Source organism: Sebastes umbrosus, chromosome 12 (genome assembly GCF_015220745.1).
Source record: "Sebastes umbrosus isolate fSebUmb1 chromosome 12, fSebUmb1.pri, whole genome shotgun sequence".
NCBI classification, from domain to species: Eukaryota; Metazoa; Chordata; class Actinopteri; order Perciformes; family Sebastidae; genus Sebastes; species Sebastes umbrosus.
Genome location: NC_051280.1, coordinates 19,460,174 through 19,483,707, shown reverse-complemented (window position 1 = coordinate 19,483,707; position 23,534 = coordinate 19,460,174). Strand labels below are relative to the sequence as shown.

The following is a 23,534-nucleotide window of genomic DNA, read 5'->3' as shown; positions in this document are numbered from 1 at the left end:
CATGTTTACATGCAACGACAATGCCATTGCTGCCAAAACTGTGAGTCAAGGAATAGTCTGCGTAAGCTGTTTACATGGTGGCACAAACTGACAATACCCCATAATAATCCCGCTTTTTCTAACAACATAATAAGTTTCTTGAGTCGCTCTCCTACATTTAACCAAAATAAAACAGTGATAATTCTGCTGTTTCGCATCATATTGTAATTAAAAATGATTCACAATATTTAAACCGGTTGTTATTAAGTGTCATTGTATCTTTAACTCATCTGGACAAGTGAAAATGTCATTCAGCAATATCATGATGTGCATTACCTACAGAGTTATGATCAATTATACCATGCCACTCTTCTTGTCTCCCACACATATACATTGATGATGAAGTACTCAAAGACTCCGTCTGAGTTGTGACTACTGCTACAGGTGGACTCACAGACTGATATGTCTGCCCTTTTAGTGAGCGGACGTTAAGGTGCCACCTGGGCTGTAATAGACCATAGTCCAGTTTTCTCCCTCGGCTGCTAATATAAAGTGTCCCAGTGCCCGAAATAAACACTTCTGCACATTGTTTTCTCATCTACCCTTCGAACGGTCTGAGACCGGAGCTTCTCCTCTTTCAAACTGTTTGTTTTTATGATGTGAAACAGGCCTTGAGGGACCAACAGAAGGTCCCTGTGTGGAGATACTGATCACAGCCAGAGGAGCTGGGAGAAAGAAAGAAGGGCTGTGTGGGTTGGTGAGACATGAAATAAAACATGTCATGAGGACTAATACTGTCTGGCTGAGAGACTGAAGGAGTCATAGATAGACTGTTTGTGTGTTAGTGTGTATGGGAGAAGGCAGTGCAGCTTGGGAGATGTGGGTGCATCCACAATGACACGTCGGAGGAGACACAGTATGAATATGCGGAAGCTTTTCTTTAGGATAATCTCCACGCACACATTACTCACTACAGTCACTCCAAACGTCATATTACCTTGGCTGAAACTAATGTCATTTTGAATATGTGTGCATGTACTAGTCTGGAGCATTATGTCTTCCTGCCCAGTACTGGGATTTAGAGTATAGGCCAGACAATTACCTTGACTTAGCTCCATTACTATTTACTGAGAGTAAAAAACTGCTGTGGGAAGCACCCTCAACTGACTCCAGAACTGACAACACAGTTCATGTGGAGAAAACTTGGATAAAAGAACAGAATATTTATGCACTTTGACGGCTCCCAGCTCTTTCTCTTTGAAAGCAGAACAAGGAGAAAGGAGATACAGTGAATAGAAGAGCAGAGATGAAAAAGAATCTAAATGGACCGCTGAGAAGAATGGAAAAGCAGATAGCGCTGTTCTTTCAGTAAGGAATTTTGTTTGTTTTTCATGCAGACAGTGTTTGACAGGGCTCAAGGAGGTTTTCAAATGATGGCCGCAGTATTGAGTGAGAGCCGCAAGATTCAGAGCCAATGTGGTGCGGATCAGGAATGCAGAAACCCATCAGAACCATCCTTCCCTTTCTCCTATATTTATGTTGATTGAATTACATTCCAAAGATTTTCCACATGAGTTGGTTGGTGGCTGGCAGTGGTGGTTTCCAAGATGTAAACATGCATATACAGCATATTTTGTTTTTTACATATTGTGCCTCACTGCTGGGACTCTCATATCCTGCGTTACTGTGAGCTGTGTGCAGAACTTCCCCAGATGGCTCTTTTAATCCATCATTTCTTCTACGTTCAGGCTTTGAATGTAAAGATTCAAATCTCAGTTTTGTCACATCCCTCCCTCTGTGTCGATGGATTTTTTTCCCTGTCCTATATTTGTCATTAGTCCTTCCCTTCCCTCGCCACTATCCCTCGCACCAGGATGCTCCATCACTGCATCCCTTCCCCCCTATGGACCAATCAGCACTGGTTTCACCGCCCGACTCCCCTCAGTCACCACTCAGCTCTTCATTCTCCCTCTCTGACTCACACATTGAGAAACCCAGCATGCTGGAGCTGGCTGACCTCCCCGCAGCACACACACATTACTTCTTTTCATACGTGTACACCCATGGGTAGATAGAGGTACGTCACGCTGGGGCCTGGGAGCCTGAGGAAGGGACCAGTGCAATGCAAACCACTGTCCCTCCCAGAGCCAACGATGCTGAGTAGCCCAGCTGAGAGGAGTGGGCTTCACGCTGCGAGACAGAACGCTGGATGTGGTGTTCAGGCATGGCTGGAGTCAGCACAAGACAGAGGATTGAAATGACGGAGGGCTGGGAGGTTTTGAAGTGTACCCCAGGCTTGGCATACCCCTGAGGGAAAAGGGTGGGAGGGCATAACGTGAAGCCCCCCCGCTGACAGAGCCAGACGCCGGACAATCCATCAGCAAGCTAATCAGACTGATCTGGAGCACGCAGGGACCCGCGCCTCTGATGGCGGCGAGAGGCGCCAAAGCTACAGCTTCTGCTGCTGCAGATTGGCCTGATTTATGCTACTCAAGCAGCGCTCTTATCAGGACCAGCAGTATTAAAGAGATTCTTACTAGCATGATCTCTCTGCCTGACCCCCCCGCTGAGATCTAGGGCACCCTGAGCATCAAGCTCGGCTGCTACTGTATGATTCAACCTTCAGAGAAGGCTTTGAATGTGCTGTTGCAAGAATTCTGTCAACACAAATTGAGGAGGAATTGAAGTTGGTTTAAGATGTTAAAAGGGGTGGTTGAAACCTAAAATCCTCTGTAGGACATTTTAAATTCATGTGTGGTAAATAAAAGCATTTTTCTCTTGTAATGAATATTTTACTTCATCGTGCACTGTGTAATTGTAACTTTTTAACTGGGCACCTAGGATGTTTTATCCATGAAAACGAGGAATAGCCTATAGCCTAAATGTTAAAATATTGAGAGGAATGAAGTTGTACCGAGCATGAGAGGAAAACTGAGTGTGAAGTAGAGGAAAAAAGAACAGAACTGACAGACAAGATAAGACAGAAAGTGGCGTGATTGAAAGCAGAAGAAAAGTAACACAGGCTGCATTTGGAAAACTGAACACAGACCAGGGGGATCCGTTCAAGAAACTCCACTGGGGAGCTGTTGTGGAGATTGCTTGGGGAAAATTCAAGGCCTCAAGGTAGAGGCAGATGCTACAGTTGATGGAGCGTTTGCTAATTCACCGGAGAGCTATGTAGTACGCCGTGGGAGGGCGGAGAAAACTCAAGGTGAAAGTGGGGTGTCATCCGTCGAGAACATCCGAAGCCTAAAGGTGTGGATGGCTACGCATGGGAAGCGTCCAAACAGTCAGTCAGACAGACAGCCGTGCTGCGTTGGGGTTCCGCTGCAGCTTTAAGGCTCTTATTCAGAGTTATAAAAAAAGGAAACACTGCAAAAGAGGTGCATTCAATACACGTTTTAGCCGTGAAGGCTACAGCTGCTAAACGATTAAGAAAGGAGTGTGGTCCGGAGCCCATTCCTGAGGCCAATTAGCCAGGTCTGTGTGAATAAATCAGGACTAAATTAATACATAACCACACCAATAATGCTTCCAGGTCTGCTGTTGTGAGGAAAATAAACCATTAAGACGATCCCCAGCGGCGGCAAAGGAAGAGAGAGGTAAACAAACTTTTTGGGGGTCTAACGGTGCTCTCTTTCTGCGTAACTGTGTGTCAGCAGGGAACGACAGGAAGGCTTAGCATATTGCTTTTACATCGTATTAAGATAACTACAATGCTGTGAGAGGCCTTATTGGATCTCCAGCGGATAGCGGCAGGACAGTGTCGACGCTTCGCAGCATCTGCCTGAGTAATTAGGACTTCAGGGGATGATAGCAGACGGAAACGAAGAACAGCAAGATACAGAGACAGAGAGAGGGAGATAACTGAGAGGAAACAGAAAGTAAGCTCAATGGCACAGTGATGGAGACGTCAATGATGGAAACCCTGAAATGTAATTATTATGACCAGACAGAGAAGACAACTAGGGCTCTAGATACAAGCTCATTTAAATGCTACATGTGCTGGTTCAATGACAGTGAGAAAGAGACACAGACAAAGTGAGATAGGACAAAAATCAATCTCCCCACTGTCGTTATGAAAATATAGTGGCTTGTATATGCATCATTCAATATCGATGTCACATATACATGCACACTAAAATGGATAATGCATACATGGGTGCCTATTACAGGTGCTTGTCCTACAAGAATGTAAGCGTGTGACAGTGTATGTAATGTCATGTAGGATACACTCACTGGTGCAGGGTTCATCCGGCTGATCAGCGTCGCCGCGGTAGTAGCCGTTGCGGCACACACAGATGGTGGCGGCCTCAGCTGTGGAGCGGCTGTTAGGAGGGCACTGTAGACACAGACCTGGACCCTGGGTTGACTTGAAGGTACCCGGCGGGCATGCTGCGAGAAGAGAAAAACAATGTCAGGAAATGAATGAATGAAAAAAATAATAATAATAATCCACAAGTCAAGTAGCATGCATGAGCCGGGCATCTGGGTCGAGTATATCAGCTAGAACGGTGAGCAGAGATGAAAACAGACAGAAAAGAGGCCACGTTGAAACTGACTAGAAATATTCCCACACATAACCATCATAACATCACACACTTTCATTTTTACACTTTTGTTCCTGCATGGATTAAACAAATGAGATATAACTCGTTCATTAGTGAGCTTTAGGTGGATTTTGTTACCTTAGGGATGCACCGATACCGGATTGGATATCAGGCCGATACTGACTCAAATAGCTGGATCAGGTATCGGTGACAATTGGGACGATCTATTCAATTCAATTCTACATATATACAATATACATTATATACTGGAATAACTGCATTATAAAGGCTTACTATTGAATTGTAATTGCGATTAATTTTGAAGATTTTTTACCAAGTTGCTGGTATACAATTTTATTATTTTAATACAATTCAGTAAATTTATATCTATGTATTTATTTGTTACATTTTGTTTTACAAATTTAGGAAAGCAATGTTTAAGTCAAGTCTGATCCTGTCACTTCCACACAGTGTGGCAGTTTGCAGTTTATAAATTAAACACTTGTATCAGATCGGTACTCGGTATCAGATCGGTACTCGGTATCAGCCGATACCTAAAGCCCAGCTATCCCTATCGGGACTGAAAAAGTCAGATCGGTGCATCCCTACCTTTGGACAGAGCTAAGCAAGCTGTTTCCCCTGTTTCAAGTCATTATGCTAAGATGAGCTAATCGGCTGCTGGCTCACGCTTGTCACGCTTTGTTTCGCCGAGCCGTGAATATTACACGCGTGTCTGAAGGTGCAGTACCATCACTAAGGTTTAGGCAACAAAGCCACTTAGTTAGGTTTAGGAAAAATGTCAAAGTTGGTCTTAAAATAAGTCTGCAAACTAAGTACGATACAGCGAGAACAACGTTCTTATTACACGCTTTTGCCTTGTGCATTATCATGGCATTCACACACCTTTTCGTGCGACCTGGCTGCTGTATAGCTTCATATTTGACAAGAAATGAGAGGGGATCAATTTGCTCATCTAACTATTGGCAAGGAAGCAAATATTTTCCAAAATGGTGAACTTTTCCTTGAATACTGAATCTACAATCATGAAAATTATGCTAATGTGCACAATCAGTAGACTCAGTCTATCTTACTCGAGCAGCCCTGATGCACCCAGTGGACAGTTTGCCATCAGGTGCTGTTGGACAACAGTTAAGTGTCTATGGCAAATCATTGGTAGGTTTTTTGTATTGTGGTGGTCGCTATTGTCACATATTCAACCATTTCAGCTTGTTAAATCAACGGCTGAGGCAGTCGGTAATGGAGAACTGGCTGACTGGCTGTACATCCTGGCAAAGTAAGGATTTCAGCTGGCTCTGTCTTATTTTGTCACCTCTACTTTTCTCTGTCCACACGCAAAAGATCACAGGCTGACAACACCATTGTAAAGATAAGACATGAAAAGCAAATTAAAACTTTACACTGCCAATTGCAACATTTTGTCAGACACATTTTCAATTTGTATTCTGTATTAACACAACTGTGGCATGCAAATGGTTGGTTGTTTTGTTTTATTTTCCATTATGTGTAGATTAGATATATAGCCTAGACTATATTTGGGAGGCACATAACATACATGCCTGTCAGTGATCAGCTGGCAATCAGCTGTAGCTCAGTAGTATGTCCAAGTACAAAGACATGAGGCAGAGTAGTTAGATAATGGAGGCTGGCTTCATGTGTTTGAGTCCTAAATTCTAAAGGCCGTGGTGGAGGACAAAGATTATTGCGGCTGATATCACTGCGCCTAAGTCCAGGCAATAACCTAATCCATTTACACTCACATCCCAAAAGAATACAAAGCTGAAGGGTTTTCTGCACTGTGCGGAAGGATTTACTGACTATAATAACCATGATAAATGTCTAATATTTTAGCAGGCTTACTGATGGGGGAGGAAGCTGTGGTGCTGCTGCTGCACTCCAGAGGGGAGGGGTTATAAATTTAATGGCACAAGCATCTTACAGTTTCTCCAGCTGCGTCTATTTGCCTGGGTAATAGATTGTAAAGGCTTGACTGCGGCTGAGAAATGGGATGCGGGGTACTAAACTCATGCTTGTGTAAAAAACACCAATGCACAGCAAAGATATATATCAACAAAAGATTTCTGCAGACAATGACAGACTTTATCAGGTATACAAAACGATGAGCCATCTGTGTTTCAGATAGTCAAAGCAAAAGAAATCGGTTAAAGCAATATTGAATTTGCTTACCGCAAAATGATATCTGATTAAGAGCCCTCTTTTCCAATAGTTATGAAGAGCTTAGTAAATGGAGAGTTATTTAAAGCAATAATGACCAAGGAGTACCCCCTCACTGCCGGATCAAACAGTGGAAAATGTGGCACAGTAGCTATGTGAGGAAAAACCTTTAGACCTTTGTATCAACAGGCTTTTAAGATTTAACTTAAACATTTTATGCTTCATTAAAAAATGCACCGAGGGGCTGGGTTTGGAAGCCCGAGTCTACTTTACTATGTTGTAATAAAAAAAGGGCAGGTTCCTGTTTTTACGAGTCTTCCATTCATAGCATTCAGCCGGCCATCTCTGGTGGGCTGTTAGTGAAGGATAGAGAGAAAGAAAGAAAGCAGGTGAAGGAGAAAGAGGAGGCATCATGCACACACACAACTCTAGCAGCCGCCCCCCAACGGCGGCCGCTCTCCTGATCTCCTTTGATGGAGCCGACAGACACACCAGAAGCTAACTGGCTGACCTCATGTCTAGTCACACAACACTGTCAGACCATCACATATAAACACACATACATGACCAGACCACAATAACCACAAACAGCTTATAAAACAACCCCAGGAGCTGTAAGGCATATCACAGCTGCAATACACAAGGGTATCCCCCTGAGAAAAACATATTGCTGTGCGGTGGATACTCCAGAGCTGAAACTACAGATGCATGTGGAGAAATATACAGTTCTACAGGGTAGAGTGCTATAAAGGTAATAGTGTTTCTATAGGGGAGTGTGAGCCTCTGTTTTACTGTGTGGGAATGGAAGTTTGTGACCTCTCTTGACTTGTAATACACAGATCTCATGTGTGCGAAGACCGAGCTCCATCTAATACAAGAACATTGAGACTCTTAAAAGTGCTCCCCGGCCATATGGGGAAGCACAAACCAGCTGCAGAGCCATTTTTATAAAGCAATAACTTCCGAAGATATCAGAGATTACAAGGCGATAAAACACAGATCAAAAATTCATTTTCGGCGGGAGAGCGGGGGGAGAACTTATGTGTCATCATCTTTGCTATATAAAATTCATATATCAGGGTGAACCACATGCTTGCATATGGCCAACGCACACACAAACACACACACACACACACACAAACCTCAAATCTATTGCCCTGACTCTTATGAAAAGGGATCACGGTAAGTGGTTCAGCGTGTGTTTAATAGGGTGTGAGCGGAATATGTGCGTTTGGGGTTGTGCCCTCAGGGTTGTGTGTTTACAGACAGACAGTACAGAAGCTGGCCTGGACACTCATAAATGGGCAAAAGTGAGGAGAAAAGCAGGGAGGGTTGCGCTGCTGAATCAGCTGTATGAGATAGCAGCGCTGCAAAAAGTGCCTCAAGGCAAACTTGTGAGCAGAAAAATGCACACACGCACACTCTCTTATACTCACGTACACAACTCACTGAACAAACACACACCCTGAGAAATGCTCCCATATTGGCATCAACGCTATCCTCACCTCCACGATACATTTACGGAACTGATTTACACAGCGATACATGTAACCACCACTGACCCAGCCCGTTCTCATTCCCAGGGCGTCAAATACTGATGCTTTGTCACGGCCGTCGGCGTTAGATACCGACGCTCAAGGTACCCTTTAGTGTCGAAGCTTTCCAGGAGACTGCTGTTCGTTACCTGTGTGTCACATTTCAATCAGCTGTTCGTTCATGTCCCCTGTTCACAATGTTCAGTGTCATTTTCCCTCTACAAATATAGTAGTTTTAATGCCATCCATGTTTTTTCCTAAACCTAACTAAGTGGTTTTATTGCCTGAACCTAACTAAGTGGTTTTATTGCCTGAACCTATTCAAGTGTTTTTGTTTACTTCACAACATTGAAGCTGCAGTAGGCAGAATATTTTTGGCATCATTGGGCAAAAATTCCATAATATCCTTTCAGCATATTGTAATTCAAGTGTTCTGGGAGATAACTAGACTTCTGCACCTCCTCATGGCTCTGTTTTCAGGCTTTAAAATATCTAGCCCATGACGGGAGACTTTGGCCAATCACAGGTCATTTTAGAGAGAGAGCGTTCCTATTCTTCTGTTGAAATGTGCTATACAAATAAAGCTGCCTTGCCTTGCCTTGCCTTCTCGGCTACTGCTGCTTTAAGCATGTGTTTACTGTGACAGAAAAGAGTGACGCCGAGGGGTCTGACAAAGCGTCAGTATATGACAAGTTGGGATGTGAACACGTTGGTTGACCCCATTAAATGAAATGGCGCAACCACATTTCCTGCCACTTGACTAGCACATGCTCTACAGAACCTGAGATAATTTAATGCCTCTCCTCGGACAGCTGAAGATGCTGCGATCAGCATTAAATGACAGCCAGGCGAAAACAAACAGGCAGCGACACAAACACACACACGCAGACACTTCACGCCCAGCACATGATGAATGTCCGTCTAGATTATAACTCCCACCTTGGAGCTGAGGCTCTTTCTCTAATTGACACACAACATGTGCACGAATCCCAGCATTAAACTCATTAATTAGCCGCTCACTGATCTGCCTCACGGAGCGAGAGGGAGGAAGAAACCGAAAGAGAGAGAGAGAGAGAGAGAGAATGAGAAAGTGATGGGAACAATGTTAGCAAACCCTCTGAGGTATCGTTTTAAGGGCGGGCAGCGGTGGGCCGAGTAACGTTACGCTTCATCAGATTTGGAACTGAGCCCAAAGTCTTTTCTCCTGATTTGTGAATATTTAGATTGGAGGAGGCCAGGAGTAAAAAAAATAAAAAATAAAAAAAAAGCACATAGACCCATCAGTCATCAACTGTGTTGGTTTTCAGGGACAGGAGGGGAAAGAACATTAGATCAACAAGCAATTAGTCTCCCCAGTGGGAGAATAACCCACAACTGAACTGGCTGCATGCAAAAAACTAAACATTCCTCCCTTTCAAGTGGTCTCTACAGGATTCTCTTCTCTCCTCCTCTCCTTCTCACCTCTTCTCTTCCCTCACATCTTTTTTTTGTGCGTCTGTCCCACTGGTAATGAATTGCTCTCCCTCTCTTCTCCCACCTTTCCTCCCCTGGTTGCTTTCTTGTCTTGATTGACAGGTTTGAATCCTTGTTAAAGTTGGCTGTCTTTCCTTCTTCCTCTCCTTCTGTCTCTATAGCTCACTCCGACGCAGTGAGTTGACGGAGGTACTATATGGCAGCTGCGGATCGCCGCTCTATCACTCATCAAAGTCTAACTGTGGTGACCTCGTGTCACAGCAAGCCTGACCGGGATGAGATGAGATGATGATCTCTTCACTGTCAGTCATTTTCCCAGCAGGCATTCTTCCTGTTTAGATTACTGATAATGACAACAATCTAAATCTGAATGTGGCTCATAAACAAGCAGGCGGGAGAGTGGGCTTTGTATATGACACATTTCAAAATTCAAAGTTATTTGGACAAAACTTGGATCTTCTTTCTACACAACAGTGATGTATTGATTGGCCTGGACACATGAGAAGATCTGCAACATGAGCTAGTCTCTGTGGAGAGGGTTAGTGCTCAGGGGTTAGACTACAATGTGTCTGCAGAGCGTATAGGCAATACATCATGGAAGCACGCTGGCTCCGTGTCACATAAGGTGCATGTGTTTAGAGTGTGTATTTGCACAATGTATTTAACCAGCATGAGAATCCAAAGTAATTGGAGACAATTGGATTTCTGGAGGCAGTGGAATAAGGCTTATATTAGCTTGTCATGCAAGCATCGCCAGGTGTGTGCAAGATAAAATGGAATATGTACAGTTAGGAGTTTGCGGGAAGCCAATGCAAAGGATTACTGTATGACAAGATGGGTTTGGAAATGGCTTTCCTACTCAAACCCAATCAAACTTACAGTACACTAAGTCCTCCCCTGACTTTTCCTTTGGCATCTCTCTGAAGTATGTATGAGGTTTTAAACCCACCAGAAATGGCTTGGCAGCAAATTGTGGGAAATGCAATCAAACGTATGCAGCGGTCGATGTGGAAAGGGACTGCGATAAATCTGAGATTCATAGGAAAGAGTTCCATTCTGTAATATGAGATATTTATCATTTAAAAAAAATTCTACAGCATTCCAGTGTTGACAAAGTTATACACATCAAAATTGTGACTCATTTTTTCTTTTGTAAAATAGGTATTTGCCTGATGAAATCCACGCACAATTTCCCCCCAAAATGTATACACAGTCTTTTAAAATTCAAAACTTCAACTATGCATTTTTTTTATACCAATTTCAGCTTTGAAATACCAACTCTGCTTGTCTGAGGTTTTAAAACATTGTGCAGAGAGGGTGCGTGACCCAAAGAAGGGCACAAGTTGTGATTTAGCATCAGTGACCCTTAAGTAGGAGTCTTATCCCCCCAATACACCCTTAACCCTGGCCCTCATCCATCACATGGGATGGATCACAGTCTTTACAGGCTTAGGAGTCATGCACGCACCACCCCTGTTCACAAACACTCATACAGACAGGCTTATGATCGGGTCAAGACCCCAGTTGACCCCTATTTCACAATGATGTTGCTCAGTCACTCAGAAAAAAACAGCTTTCTCATTCCCACTCAAACCGCAGGTCCACATACACGCCAAGTGCACGCCTGTATAGATTCGCTTAATCAGACAATATCAATCGAGCGGCGAAATGAACACGTTTTGTTTGACAGAGGGGACACGAAACGTGGCAGGACAGCCAACATCTTAAAACAAAAAGGCAATCAGTGCTGCAGCCCATTGGTATTCAGTCTCGCTCGTCTGTCATTGTTCATTTTCCAGCCACAATTCACGTAATGAGCTGCTTTTCCAACCCAGGTGTTCCATTTCTCCGCAAGGTCATTGAAAAACACAATACGATAATTTGAGACGGAGGCATGGCTCGAAACAAAGGCATGTCAGAGAAAATGCCCGCAGGATATTAAAAGTCGGCGTAAAATGCCTTTTAGGTTTATGATTTATTCATTCATAGATTGTGATTCAAGAACAATTTTTGCATATTTCTCATAAACTGCCAACAGGGACTCGTGAAAAACATCTCAGTCCAAGATCTGGGACTATGTAGCATCGCTTCTTCTTTACTTGAAGGCATCCGGGGTCCACAGCGGTGACATCACTTGGCAAGTCTGGTCAGTCTCCACTGCCGCCCGTCATCACCTTCTAATCTCACAGAAAGAGAGAATGTGAGGAGGAGTAAAAGAGGGCCGGAGAGGTTTTTCTCAGGAATAAAAGGGATAGTTGAAAGAGTGCAGCGCTCGGAGCATACCTCGTCTGCTTTTGTTGAGGGCTGCGGCGCTGAAGAGTTCCTCCCACAGAGAAACTCCCCCTGATCATTAATCATCTGTCCATTCTGGCCCTGTCACAGCCTCTCGTCCCAGCTAAAACACTGCACCCACAACACACACATAAATCCACACGCATACAACTCTTCTAAACTTTCTGCTGCCTTCACCGAACAACGATCATCTTGACACGCCTGTCCTCTCAACTAGCTAATACAGCAATGTCTGACGCTGCAGAAACCCCAGTGAACAATACTCAAACCCCCCTGAGAAAGCTGAGATATCCTCCAATTAGGCTACCTTTGAAACTCTGGACTGTACTATATTACTGTGTAGTCTTGTATCGGTAGAGAGAGGCATTAAAGAACACATAAGGAGGAGGAAAATGAGACAACAAATCGCTTCCTCAGATAAATTTTTGACACCCATTAATGTCCTAATATTCAGTGGGTAATAGCCGTTCAACACCTGCATGTTTGTGGAATGAAAACCATGTCTGACTGGATTCAATAGAGGGCAGTGCAGCAGTAAAATTACTACAAGATGAGAGAGAGTGTGTCCAGATAAAGACAATAAATAGGCCTGTGTGTGATTTCTCCAAAATAATCTGTTTGCTTTACAGAAGGATGCAATCCAGCAGTCTGACTGCTAATACTGATGAACAGAGCAGGTGTCTGCTAGACAATGAATGTAGGAAGACTGTTGAAATTAAGGTGTGTGTGTGTGCGTGTGTGTGTGTGTGTGAGCCTTAACAAACCAGCGCACAATTTAGCAGACAGCCCACGCCCCTGGGCAGGCTGTTACCATGGTAACCTCACAGCCAGTATTTTTTTGGCCCACACTTTCCCTTTGAACAGCCGGCCAATGACAGACCAGCCGACTGGGAAATCTGGCTTACTGAAAGTGTGTGCATGAGTCGTGTGTCTGCATGTGCATGTGCACGTGCATGTGCACGTACTGTATGTCTGTGTATGTGTGTGAGTGCATAATATGAGCATGATACAGATCAAGAGAGCCATATAATCTCTTAGCTCCACAAAGACTCGTCATAACCGAGTGGTGCGTTGGCCGCTCTGCATCGCGGTATGGCACATTGGCTCAGGTCAATTTTATTTCCCAGGAAGATGCAGCTATGTGCCAAGGCGGGGAGCATATCTTTCAGATAGAGGAGTGGTCAGGAGAGGAGCAGGGGAACGAGATAGAGACGACAACAACAAGGAGGCATTGGTATTCCAGGAGACTCCGCCGTGCCAATCCATCCCTGGCTGGCGAAGGGTAGCAGAGAAGCGCGCCCTCCGAAACATATCGGCGCTCAGCAGGCAGTAACATGTGCTTGCACTACAATCTACACTGTAATCAGAACCTAACAGGGGACTGACCAGGCTCTTTGCCCGCCTGCCAACTAACAGGGAGAAAAAAAGGCGAAGGGGTAAGACAGACAGAGATGAAGAGTTACTTGATGAGGGGTGAAATCAGTCAAGAGAAGTTGTGTGTTTGATTGCAATATGATTGCAGTGCTGATTTAATCAATCTAGCTAGCAAACTGTAATCACAAAAGCCTCATACATTACCAATTTGGACACATTAATGCGGTGGCGTGAGGATGTTCACAAACTTTATTGTCACATTGAATCCTGTTTGTCAACTCTCACAGAAAATGACTACTCAGCTATCAGTTTGTTGTTTCCCGTGTCGAATCGTCTGTGGATCATGACTTGCAAAGAAGGATGATCCCAATGAGGTAATAAAATGAGCAGTTACAGGCCCCGTCAATTACCTTGCGATCCTGTCACGCGGCGAATAAAGTATATGTTCCGAGATAAATAGCTTTCTCTTTCTTACCACTCCAAGTTGTGAGAGACCATTAGCTTCCCTCTGTCTCAGCACTTGTCTCTTTTAAAAAGGATCTAGCTCATTAACTTCATGGCTAGATCAATTAATCTATAACAGTTAGCCAAAGATGCCCACTCTTGTTCTTTTTTGCTCATTCGCTGTTGCTCTGCTCAACAATGTCTATTACATTTACGGCCTTCAAACCTTTTTTTTTTTTTTTTCCCCCCGCTCATTGCTTTGTCACGAGCAGAGCGTTACCTGATGGGAAAGTGTAGATTGTAAACAATAAATCATTATGCAGGGAACGAATGGGGGAGCAGAGAGAAAAGTCTGAAATAGAAACTAGAATAAAAAATAAACAAAGTGATCAAATCAAGTTGGACTTTAATCAGCCAATCCAGTTATTTGGACTCTTTACCTGTGTAGCTTTGCCTAATGAATAATGCATACGCTCTGGTGCCAAATTAGATTCGTTTTTTGTTATTTCTTCCCAAAGTGTATGATTGAAAATGAATGTGAACAAAGATTCAGGGCTTTACAGTTATGGACATACCTTGTGCTGATACAGTACTGCAACATGCACAGCACATACAGTTTAGAGCATCCACAGTAATCTATGTCAGTCATTACAGAAATCCACAAAGAGCACTGATAGACTGTGCATGCAGGTAAAGCATTGTGAAATGTAAATGAGAATTTTGTTTTGCCATTTACCGTGTGATCAAAGAGAACCGCCAGCTTTTTGATAGGCTTTGTTGTTTTTTCCTATAATTAACTTTCTTTATTGTTTTATTTGATTGAAAAAAACGTGTTCTACTAATAATCTAAACAGAGAGCTGGTGAACAGTATAATTAAGTAACCACAGCATGAGTAGCAGTTAACTACAAAACAAATCATATATTCATATATCTTGCTGTTAAAGCTTCAGTAGGCAGAAGGTTTTTGGCAACATTCGGCAGAAATTCCATAATAACCTTTCAACATATTGTAATTCAAGTGCTCTGAGAGAAAACTAGACTTCTGCACCTCCTCATGGCTCCTTTTTCAGGCTTTAGAAAATCTAGCCCGTGATGGGAGACTTTGACCAATCACAGGTAATTTCAGAGAGAGATCGTTCCTATTGGCTGTGCTCCGGCTGGTGGGCGGTGCTTGGTATTTCTTCAACTGATCTCAACATGGCTGTCGGGTCACAAACTTTCTAATTTTACAGCTAAACAGTACACTACAAGACGTTTCTGAAAACATTTGAGGAGATAAGTAGGCATTACCGTAAAATAATATTGATTCATATTTGATCAACGCTGCCTAGTTTGACCGTTCGCAAGTGATTGACTCATGGTTCTCATAGACAGCAGCTGGACGGCTGACTCCAGATCAGCTCTGATTGCTTGTTTTCCTTCGGTCTGTGAAATCTTGCTGAAGCCATTATGATTTTTTTTTAATCATATTTGCTCCAATTCTACCTTCTGCAGCTTGAAGAAGTCACAGAATGAGTAGCAACTAACTACAAAACAAATCATAAATCTTGCTGTTGTATTTCTCTATGGGGCTCAGGCGTACAGCTTGGCATTAAAGCAATGTGACTGTAATATTGATTAAGTATAAAATACACTTTTTAATGCAGCGATGTAATGAGTGGAGTTAGAGTAACAAGGAATTTGACAGATCCGCTCCCTGAGCCAACAAGATCTCTCCTGTGGATTGATTGTTTTTCCTGGCTGCTTGTTTTCATTCCTATGAACTATAATTAAGAGGAAAAAAAACATTTCATGCATTCCTCTTGTATGTCTGAAATACCTTAAAAAATAATTTGTCCTGGTTGTCCTATTTTGCAATCCAAAAGCAGTGAACTCTAAACAGTCACAGTCACAGCAGCTGTGTTCAAGGAAACAATGCTGGTACCTAAATCTGTCGCCAAAATGCCACCCAAACAGACTCTTAAACAGTGAGTCAGCAGAGTTGGTATGTGGCCTGTGTTCTTGTGACTGTTTCTGTGATAGAAGATAAGGTGGACCTAACATCACTGGGACTTTATACACAAATGGTGAACTCTTTTTCATAAGAAAATACCATTAAACTGATATGGAAATTTGTATTTTTTGCAATCTTAGCAAAGGGAATGCCTTAAAGCAGTTGTGTGAATTCTGAACTTCAAAATGTTTGACCTCCTACGAGAAAAAGTACAATGGAACACCACTCAAAGTCTGAGTTTTTACTTGTAACCTCAGGGTAAATCCATCTACGCCCACTTCAAAAAGAAGCAGTTGTCTGACATCACACAACAATGGAAGAACTCATTCTAAATGGTAAACCATTAACTAAAAGGTAACGTAAACTCTGTTTGCCTGTATTTAATTAAAATAATACATACTATCATAGAGTAAAACCTGTTCTGCATGTCGTCTGCAATTGATGTCAAAATATGTTGCCATGTTGTATGTAGCTGGTTAAGTTTAGGGATGCCACAGTTAGGACATTTTCCCACCGCTTAATATACTCATCACAACACCGGGGTTACCGATTACCCCGGACATTTTACAAGAAAACATGACACTCAATATCTGTAGAGCGATTACTTTGATCTTTAACGTTGGATGTCGGTGTGTCTGACCTCTACGGGAGAGCTTTCCACCTGATACTGCACACACCGGCTGCGACCGCTTCGTCCTCTGCATGGCTTCATGCCAAAAGTTTACAGATTACCTCATTAATGTTATGGTTTCTAATAAGCAATGGGTTTAAATCTGAAGTATTGCCAAATAGGCGCTTTTGCTTTTTGGTTTGACACCAAATGATCCTCCACCATCATCTTGTGTGTTAACTCTCTCTCGTCCCGTGTGTGTGAAATCTGACTCCTGCTACTCTGTGTTGAAACTCACACTTTGTATTTTACAAATTAGAGTTTTATTATGTGATAAACGCAGGCGCTGATACACGAAAATTAACTAAATGGGTTTTATTTTTATAAAAATAAAAAGCAAAATTACAGTGGGGGCAGTGGGAAAGTAATGTAATTGGTGTATGCCCGAAGACCGTGTAACATTGTGTAACATTGTGTAACACTGACTACTGTGGCAAGCCTAGTTAAGTTATCTTCTCTGCACAAAAGTTATTTGGGGAAGTTTGTTACGGTAAGCCATGGTTTTTGTTTATGTTTGGCATCGTGCACCTCGAACGCTTGGAGGTCGGAAGTTGGAAATTTCACCAAGGAAAGATCTGACCTCCGACTTGTCTGGAAGGCAGCATTAGAGAGGAAGTTTTATATTCCCACCCCCCGGCATTAATATCTAGTACACTTGTTTGAAATTAAGTTTTCCACACATCTGTATACTACTATAAAACTAGAAGCAATGCAAGGAGAATTCAAATCAGCTTTTTATTTGATCTAAATGTGCACATTTGCATTTAGACTACAAAAAAGAAAATCTGAGGCTAATACACTGGTAACTACCCCCATCCTAATCTAGATGAAATCTCTAAAACACGTCGTTCCTCACCAGCCCGTTTAATGTTAAAATGCTTTGAGAATTGTTCTAGCAGGGCTTAACAATGGCTTTTCAAATACCCATGTATCCTAAAATACCCGGCCCCTCGGCTCAGGGTTGAGGCCCCGCTAATGAGCGGAGAGGCCTGTGAATGGGGATGAGTAATTATGCACATTTGAAGGTAGCAGAGGAGTAGAATGATAAAACAACTGGAAAACAAAGGTCCCGTCACTGTTTACCATTTCCTAATTTGATTCCTAATTGGGCGTACGTAACACAATGTTTACACTGAAATATTCTGGCAAAGATGAGCACCCATGGCAGAATCACACAGCTGAACGCGGCCTACTCTTCCCTCTGATGATCTAAGGGAGTGTAACCACGAGAGGCCCTTCCATCCACACCATCACCACATAGATGTGCGGTGACGTGTCTCCGACCTACTAGTAAACGTCTGCACCCTGTCATGCAGATGTTGACATTTTCACACATGGCAAAGAGGCTGTCAGACATAGTAGGAGGCCAGAGGTTAAAAGTGGAGATGGATGACAAGAAAGGAAACAGGAGGAAAAACATGAGTCTAGCTTGTTGAAATCCAACAGCGAGGTTAGAGCCTACCCTCGGGGCGGTTTTAGCCTGCATCACTGATGGCAGGACGAGAGAACAGAAGAGGGGATGGGTGGCGTGAGCATTACGGTGATGGAAAGGTCACCAGGAGCAGCGCCGCACGCTGGGATCATGATGACATCAACTGTCACAAAAACAGCTACATCAATACAATTAAAGCATTCACCGGCGAGATATTCCTCCAGCTGTGTGCTGGCATATATGCACTGTTCATCGCCCCTGCTGCTATTATGCCTAATGGGAAATAATGATAAAAAAGCTCTGCATCAAAAGAGAAGACACAAATTATGTGTGAAGCGTGGGAGAGGAAAAGTGACCAGGATCAGGGAAATAGAGAGTGAGAAAGGGAGATGCAGAGAAGTGGGAAAGTGAGAGCAAAACAAAGTGAGAAAGCACTCAGGAGTGTGTCTTGTCAGTCAAATTGTTGGTGGCAGAGTCACCACAATACGCGTGTTGTGCAAAGCAGCCATTTCTCATTGCATACTAAGTGACGGCCAAGCTATTATTTCTAACACTGACAATCGGCAACAGGGAATAAAAAAAAGCCATGCTGTTTAGAGGAACTATGCATCTGTCCTGCCCGATGTGGACAGCTCCATTCATTCTTCGGGATGGGTGTGCTTTTATACATACAAAACAACGATTGTGTTGACATCAGGCCCGGGCATGACCAGAAAGCTCAATGGATGAATGACGTGCATGCATGGAAATGTACTTTGAAAACTGTACAAAGACAAACTGATGTGTTCATCAAATATTCTGTCGCATAGCGTGAATGAGCAGAGGTTGACCCAATTCCCTGGCACGCAACGCACCTGCACCCCTGATATCCTCCAAAGGTAACCCACAGCACATCTATATTCATATTTACATATGCATGACCTCCACACAACCTTATCAGAAAGCTGTATTCCCTTCCCGACAGACAGACACACACTATCGCACAGAAACGGTGTGTGTGTGTATGTGTGATGGTGGACTACAGCCCACATCCCACCTGTCCAATCTTGGACAGCACTGACCTTTATCAGGCAGCATTAGTCAATACGCCCCGGGCTATGAAACTGGAAAACATATGTGTTACTGTATGTGTGTTACTGTGTGTGTGTGTGCGTGTGTGTGTGTTTGTGCCTAAAGGGGGTGTACCCATGCGGGACCTCCTTATGCCGCATGAACATCTTCACACATTCGGCAGATTGATGAAGATCAGAGTTTGTTCATTTGTACGTAGAGTGAATGATGGGCACTGGATCACAGCAGCCTCACAGCAAAAAGTTTCACATTGGTTTATACCAGGGCTGTCAAAGTTAATGCGATAATAACGCGTTAACACAAATTTGTTTTAACGCCACTAATTTCTTTAACGCATTAATGCAATCGATCTTTCTGAGGTCTCGGCAGGCTCAGAGTGAAGATACTGGTATCATATGAAACTAGAAAAACCTAAGGAATCCATTGGTACCAACCATGTCATACTAGCTTGTTGTGAAGGAGGGTAAATAACGCTACAAACTTGAGCTAAAGTTTGGCAAAGAAAAACTGTCATGGTCATTTTCAAATGGGTGAAAATGGGTTCTATGGGTACCCATGAGTCTAATTTTGCCAATTTTGCCAGTTGAAACTTCCAGAAAACTGGCAGGTCTGCCAGTGAAGTTACTGCTGTGCTGCTCTGGGGGCATGGAGCAACAAAAGAAAGATAGTGTATAGTGAAGTGTATAGTAAAAGCTGGCGTATGTGTGTGTTTGGCTAGCTTAAAAGAGTGTGTGACACATCCTCATTAGGTCTTTGTGACTTTGTGGACTTTGTGAAAGACATCAACACCTTGTCCAGCAGAGAATTGAGGGGAAAACACAACACGGCAAACCGGGAAACTGGATTAACTGTATAAATGGCAGAAAGCCATTAAAATGAGGGTACGGTCTAACAAGGTATAGTAGCAACAGTGTGTTTTTAAAAGAGAGAAAGAAAGTCGGTATGTGTATGAGAGGAGACATATGAAGGACAGAGGTTTGATGTCAGGCATTCCCAATCAATCACTAAATCGATCCCAGCAGCCCACACACACTTATCCCATTAAGATTTTAAAGGTTTTCAAGTCTGAATTATACTACTACCATCTTATTTACACATATTAAAGCATACAAAACAAGCGACACCTGGGACTGAGCATGTTTTCTTACTCTTCGTGCCACACAAGTGGAACTGCACATCACATACACACATGATGTACAGCTGCTATAAAGACGTGCCAGTTTCAAGAGCAAATGTTGACTGCTTCATTCACTGATGTAGTGTTACTGCGGGTGATGACCCGAGAACATTTATGGTCTTGCATGTTCACATTCAGCACAACTGCAACATAAATACACACACAGTGACAGACACTGTGCACCGCAGCGTTGTACTGTAAATCCATAGCAACACATTTCACAAACGAATACACTCACGGATGTATACACATGGCAGAGCATAACCGCATAGATAGGGTTAAATATGATATGCAATGCCATCATATATGCATGAATACACACATGCAAAGCATAGCAAAGACAAATCAGACGCGTCTCTGTAGATGTCATGTGTGTTCTCACACGTCAACAGTCAGGCACGCATTCTTGTTGTCACATTTTGCATGCAAATGGTATGCAAGCCCCCTTCTAAACTCAGAGCATCCAAAAATGCATCAAGACACGGGGTTTATACACACACCTACCCATGACACGTGGTAAGTAGGAAACCCATGGGTGCACACAAATGCGCAAAACAACTTAACACACAAACCTTTGAAAACACACCTTCCCTCGGCAGGACATATTGGATTAGGAGTGATTTTTTTTTTCTTTGCTCCGTCTCAGAGGTGCTAGATTAAATGCCATTCCCACTTTACTACAGATGGCTCGAAAATAAATCATACTATCCATATACACACACACGAGGACATTTGCACACACACATACATACAGTACAGTCACACACACACACACAAGCAAACACACATAAATACAGAGAAACACTCACGCGGGGAGATATATAACATGTTGGCACACCCAAACACTAAAGCACCTGTACGGTCCAGCGCGTCTGCTCTTTGTATTTCAATCACTGAATCGATGGGTCTAAATTGATTGTAGCTGAGCAGGGGCCAGAGATGTTCCCCCTGGCTCGCTGCCCTGGCCCTCTATTGATTAGATCTGAGAGAGCCAATTGCTTTCACACTGGATTAAGGTGTTCCGGAGCAGTGAGCAGGGAGAGAGAGATAGAGTCAGAGAGGATGAAAGGAAGAGAGAGAGAGAATAGGTTTTGCAGCTAGAGAGACACACCAACAAACCACTAAGATGAGGCCAACAACACTAATTAGTTAAAGGAATACCTCACCCCCAAAATGTGTATCAGTTACTCAACCTGTGTTACCTTGAATTCTTGAAGAAAACTTTGTTTTTCTGGCATGCTTCCACGGCATAAGGAGAATACAAAAACAGAGAAAAGTCTTAAAGGTGCTAAATACGGGATTGGGAGCATTTCTGTTGCCTCTCAATGGATCTCAGCATGGTGACGGCGAGCTGGCAACTTGCAGCTAACGGTGCTAACAACGGTGAAAGTGCTGACAGACCTTACGGTGTTAACCTGAGGGGGAACCGGAGGGTGGGTGCTTCGCTAACGCGACGATACCGTCGGTTTGGATGACGTCATCAGCTGTAACCGACGCATGAGCGCAGTGCAGAGCGGCAGCCGTGAGCAAGCCAGTGGGGCACGCTCACATGCACTAACATGCACTAAAAGGCATGAGCCCGGTCATATCAACAAAGCAAGGAGAAACTCAGATTACAACACACACAGAGGGAGAGTGACTTCATTCTCTGCTCAGGTAGACATTACTCCACTATATCTTTACATAGCAAATAGCTGTTTGATGCTATGCTCTGGATATCAAAATTGAGCACCTTTAATGAATTGAAGTAAACGGACGCCGCGTTTAACTACAGCATATCAAAACATCTGTTTACAAACTCTCACACAACTCGTGCAGAATAATCCAAGTCTCATGTATCCAAGCGTATGCTCACTACTTCCCACTTTCCATTTGCATTTTCGCTAAAACCTTACTACTTTATTTAAAACACTTCCGCATGTTTGTTTGAGCCTGTTTTAGCAGAAATGCATGCATTTCTGGGAAGTAGTGAGCACTTGAGACTTGGATTATGCTGCACGAGTTGTGTGAGAGTTTGTAAATTAATGTTTTGATATAGTTTTGCTGTTGTTAAATGCGGCCTCCGTTTACTTAAATTCATCAAGACTTTTCTCCGTTTTTTGATTCTCTGTTCACTGTGGAGGCATGCAAGAAGTTTTCCTCAAGAATTCAAGGTAACACGGAATCGGTAATTGATATACAAATTGGTCATTTTGTGAGTGAAGTATTTCTTTACCAACTCCTTTCTATGAGGAGAAGACCATGTATGCACACTAACATATGGGTGTGTCAATACGCACAGCACACGCGGCTTACAGTACGTTTGAATTAGACACACATGCCGTATATACATAAATCAATGTACACATGCAAAATCTGTCTACAACACATATATACAGACACATGCACATATGCCTGTAACACACACAGCACACGCACACACACACTCACACACACGCCCACACACACACACACACACACACACACACACACGCGCGCTCACACACGCACGCGCTCGCGCACACACGCACACACACACACACACACACACACACACGTCTACATTGCAATCCTGCCGATCAGACGGCACTAACACAGATCAAGGGTGTAATCTCATTTGACCCTGGAGCTAAGTAGCCCAGGGCAACAGCATTACACTTCAAAGCTTCACTCTGAGTTTGTTACACATTCCAGCTCCAAAGTCTTTTGCACTGTCACCTAGAGGAATCAAACCAACCCTTACCATCAGCCAGCATCACAGGATCTGCTCTGACCTGGATCAAATGATAAATAAACTGCGAGTGGTGGATAAATCTTTTTTTTTTAACAAGGTAACTCTTCTCCTTTATCTGTCTCTCAAGTCTGCATTCATCCTTCCTCATTGGTATATACCACTGGGGGCAGTGTTAAGCAGGACATCCACTCAACACCCCATCACTCTTCCTCTCCATACAACAATTAGCTGCTCCTGCTGGGGCTTCTGTATGGAAGAATGGGAAGGGAGGAACAGGGCTAAGGAGGCCCCCAGTCTCAGAATAAAGTGAGCCCTTTTTGTCCGGGCCGAAGTCCCCCTCTCAAACCATTTCCACAATGGAGAGTTTTACAATCCAGATTAAGCGCTTATGAAAATGAAGAACTGTGCGCTCTGAGATGGGGACCGGCACAGGGTCACGAGAGCCTGCAAAAGGGCCCCTCACTCCGAGTGCTCGCGGAGGCGTTTCCCTTGGAGCAGCAGGCCCATTCACATGGCATTAGGGGTGTAAAAGCAGCACATTGACTGCGCGAGTCAGGCAAGCTTAATATACATTTGGTTAATACCCCTATTGTGGCAGTCCCTATAAGACTTCTCTCCTAGCAGAACACAAGAGAAG

At 43.4% G+C, this 23,534-nt stretch overlaps 1 protein-coding gene across 3 annotated transcripts in view; it reads right to left on the bottom strand.

The window, feature by feature from the left end:
* The window catches only part of LOC119498363 (ephrin type-B receptor 1-B), a 168,563-nt gene that overhangs the window by 60,489 nt on the left and 84,540 nt on the right, over positions 1-23,534 (bottom strand). For all 3 annotated transcript variants that reach the window (XR_005209107.1, XM_037787193.1, XM_037787194.1), the window contains exon 4: positions 4,219-4,374. Coding sequence is in view for 2 of the 3 variants with exons in the window: in XM_037787193.1 (XP_037643121.1) it covers positions 4,219-4,374 (156 nt within the window). In the remaining variant the exon portion in view is untranslated. The remainder of the gene's footprint in view (positions 1-4,218; positions 4,375-23,534) is intronic.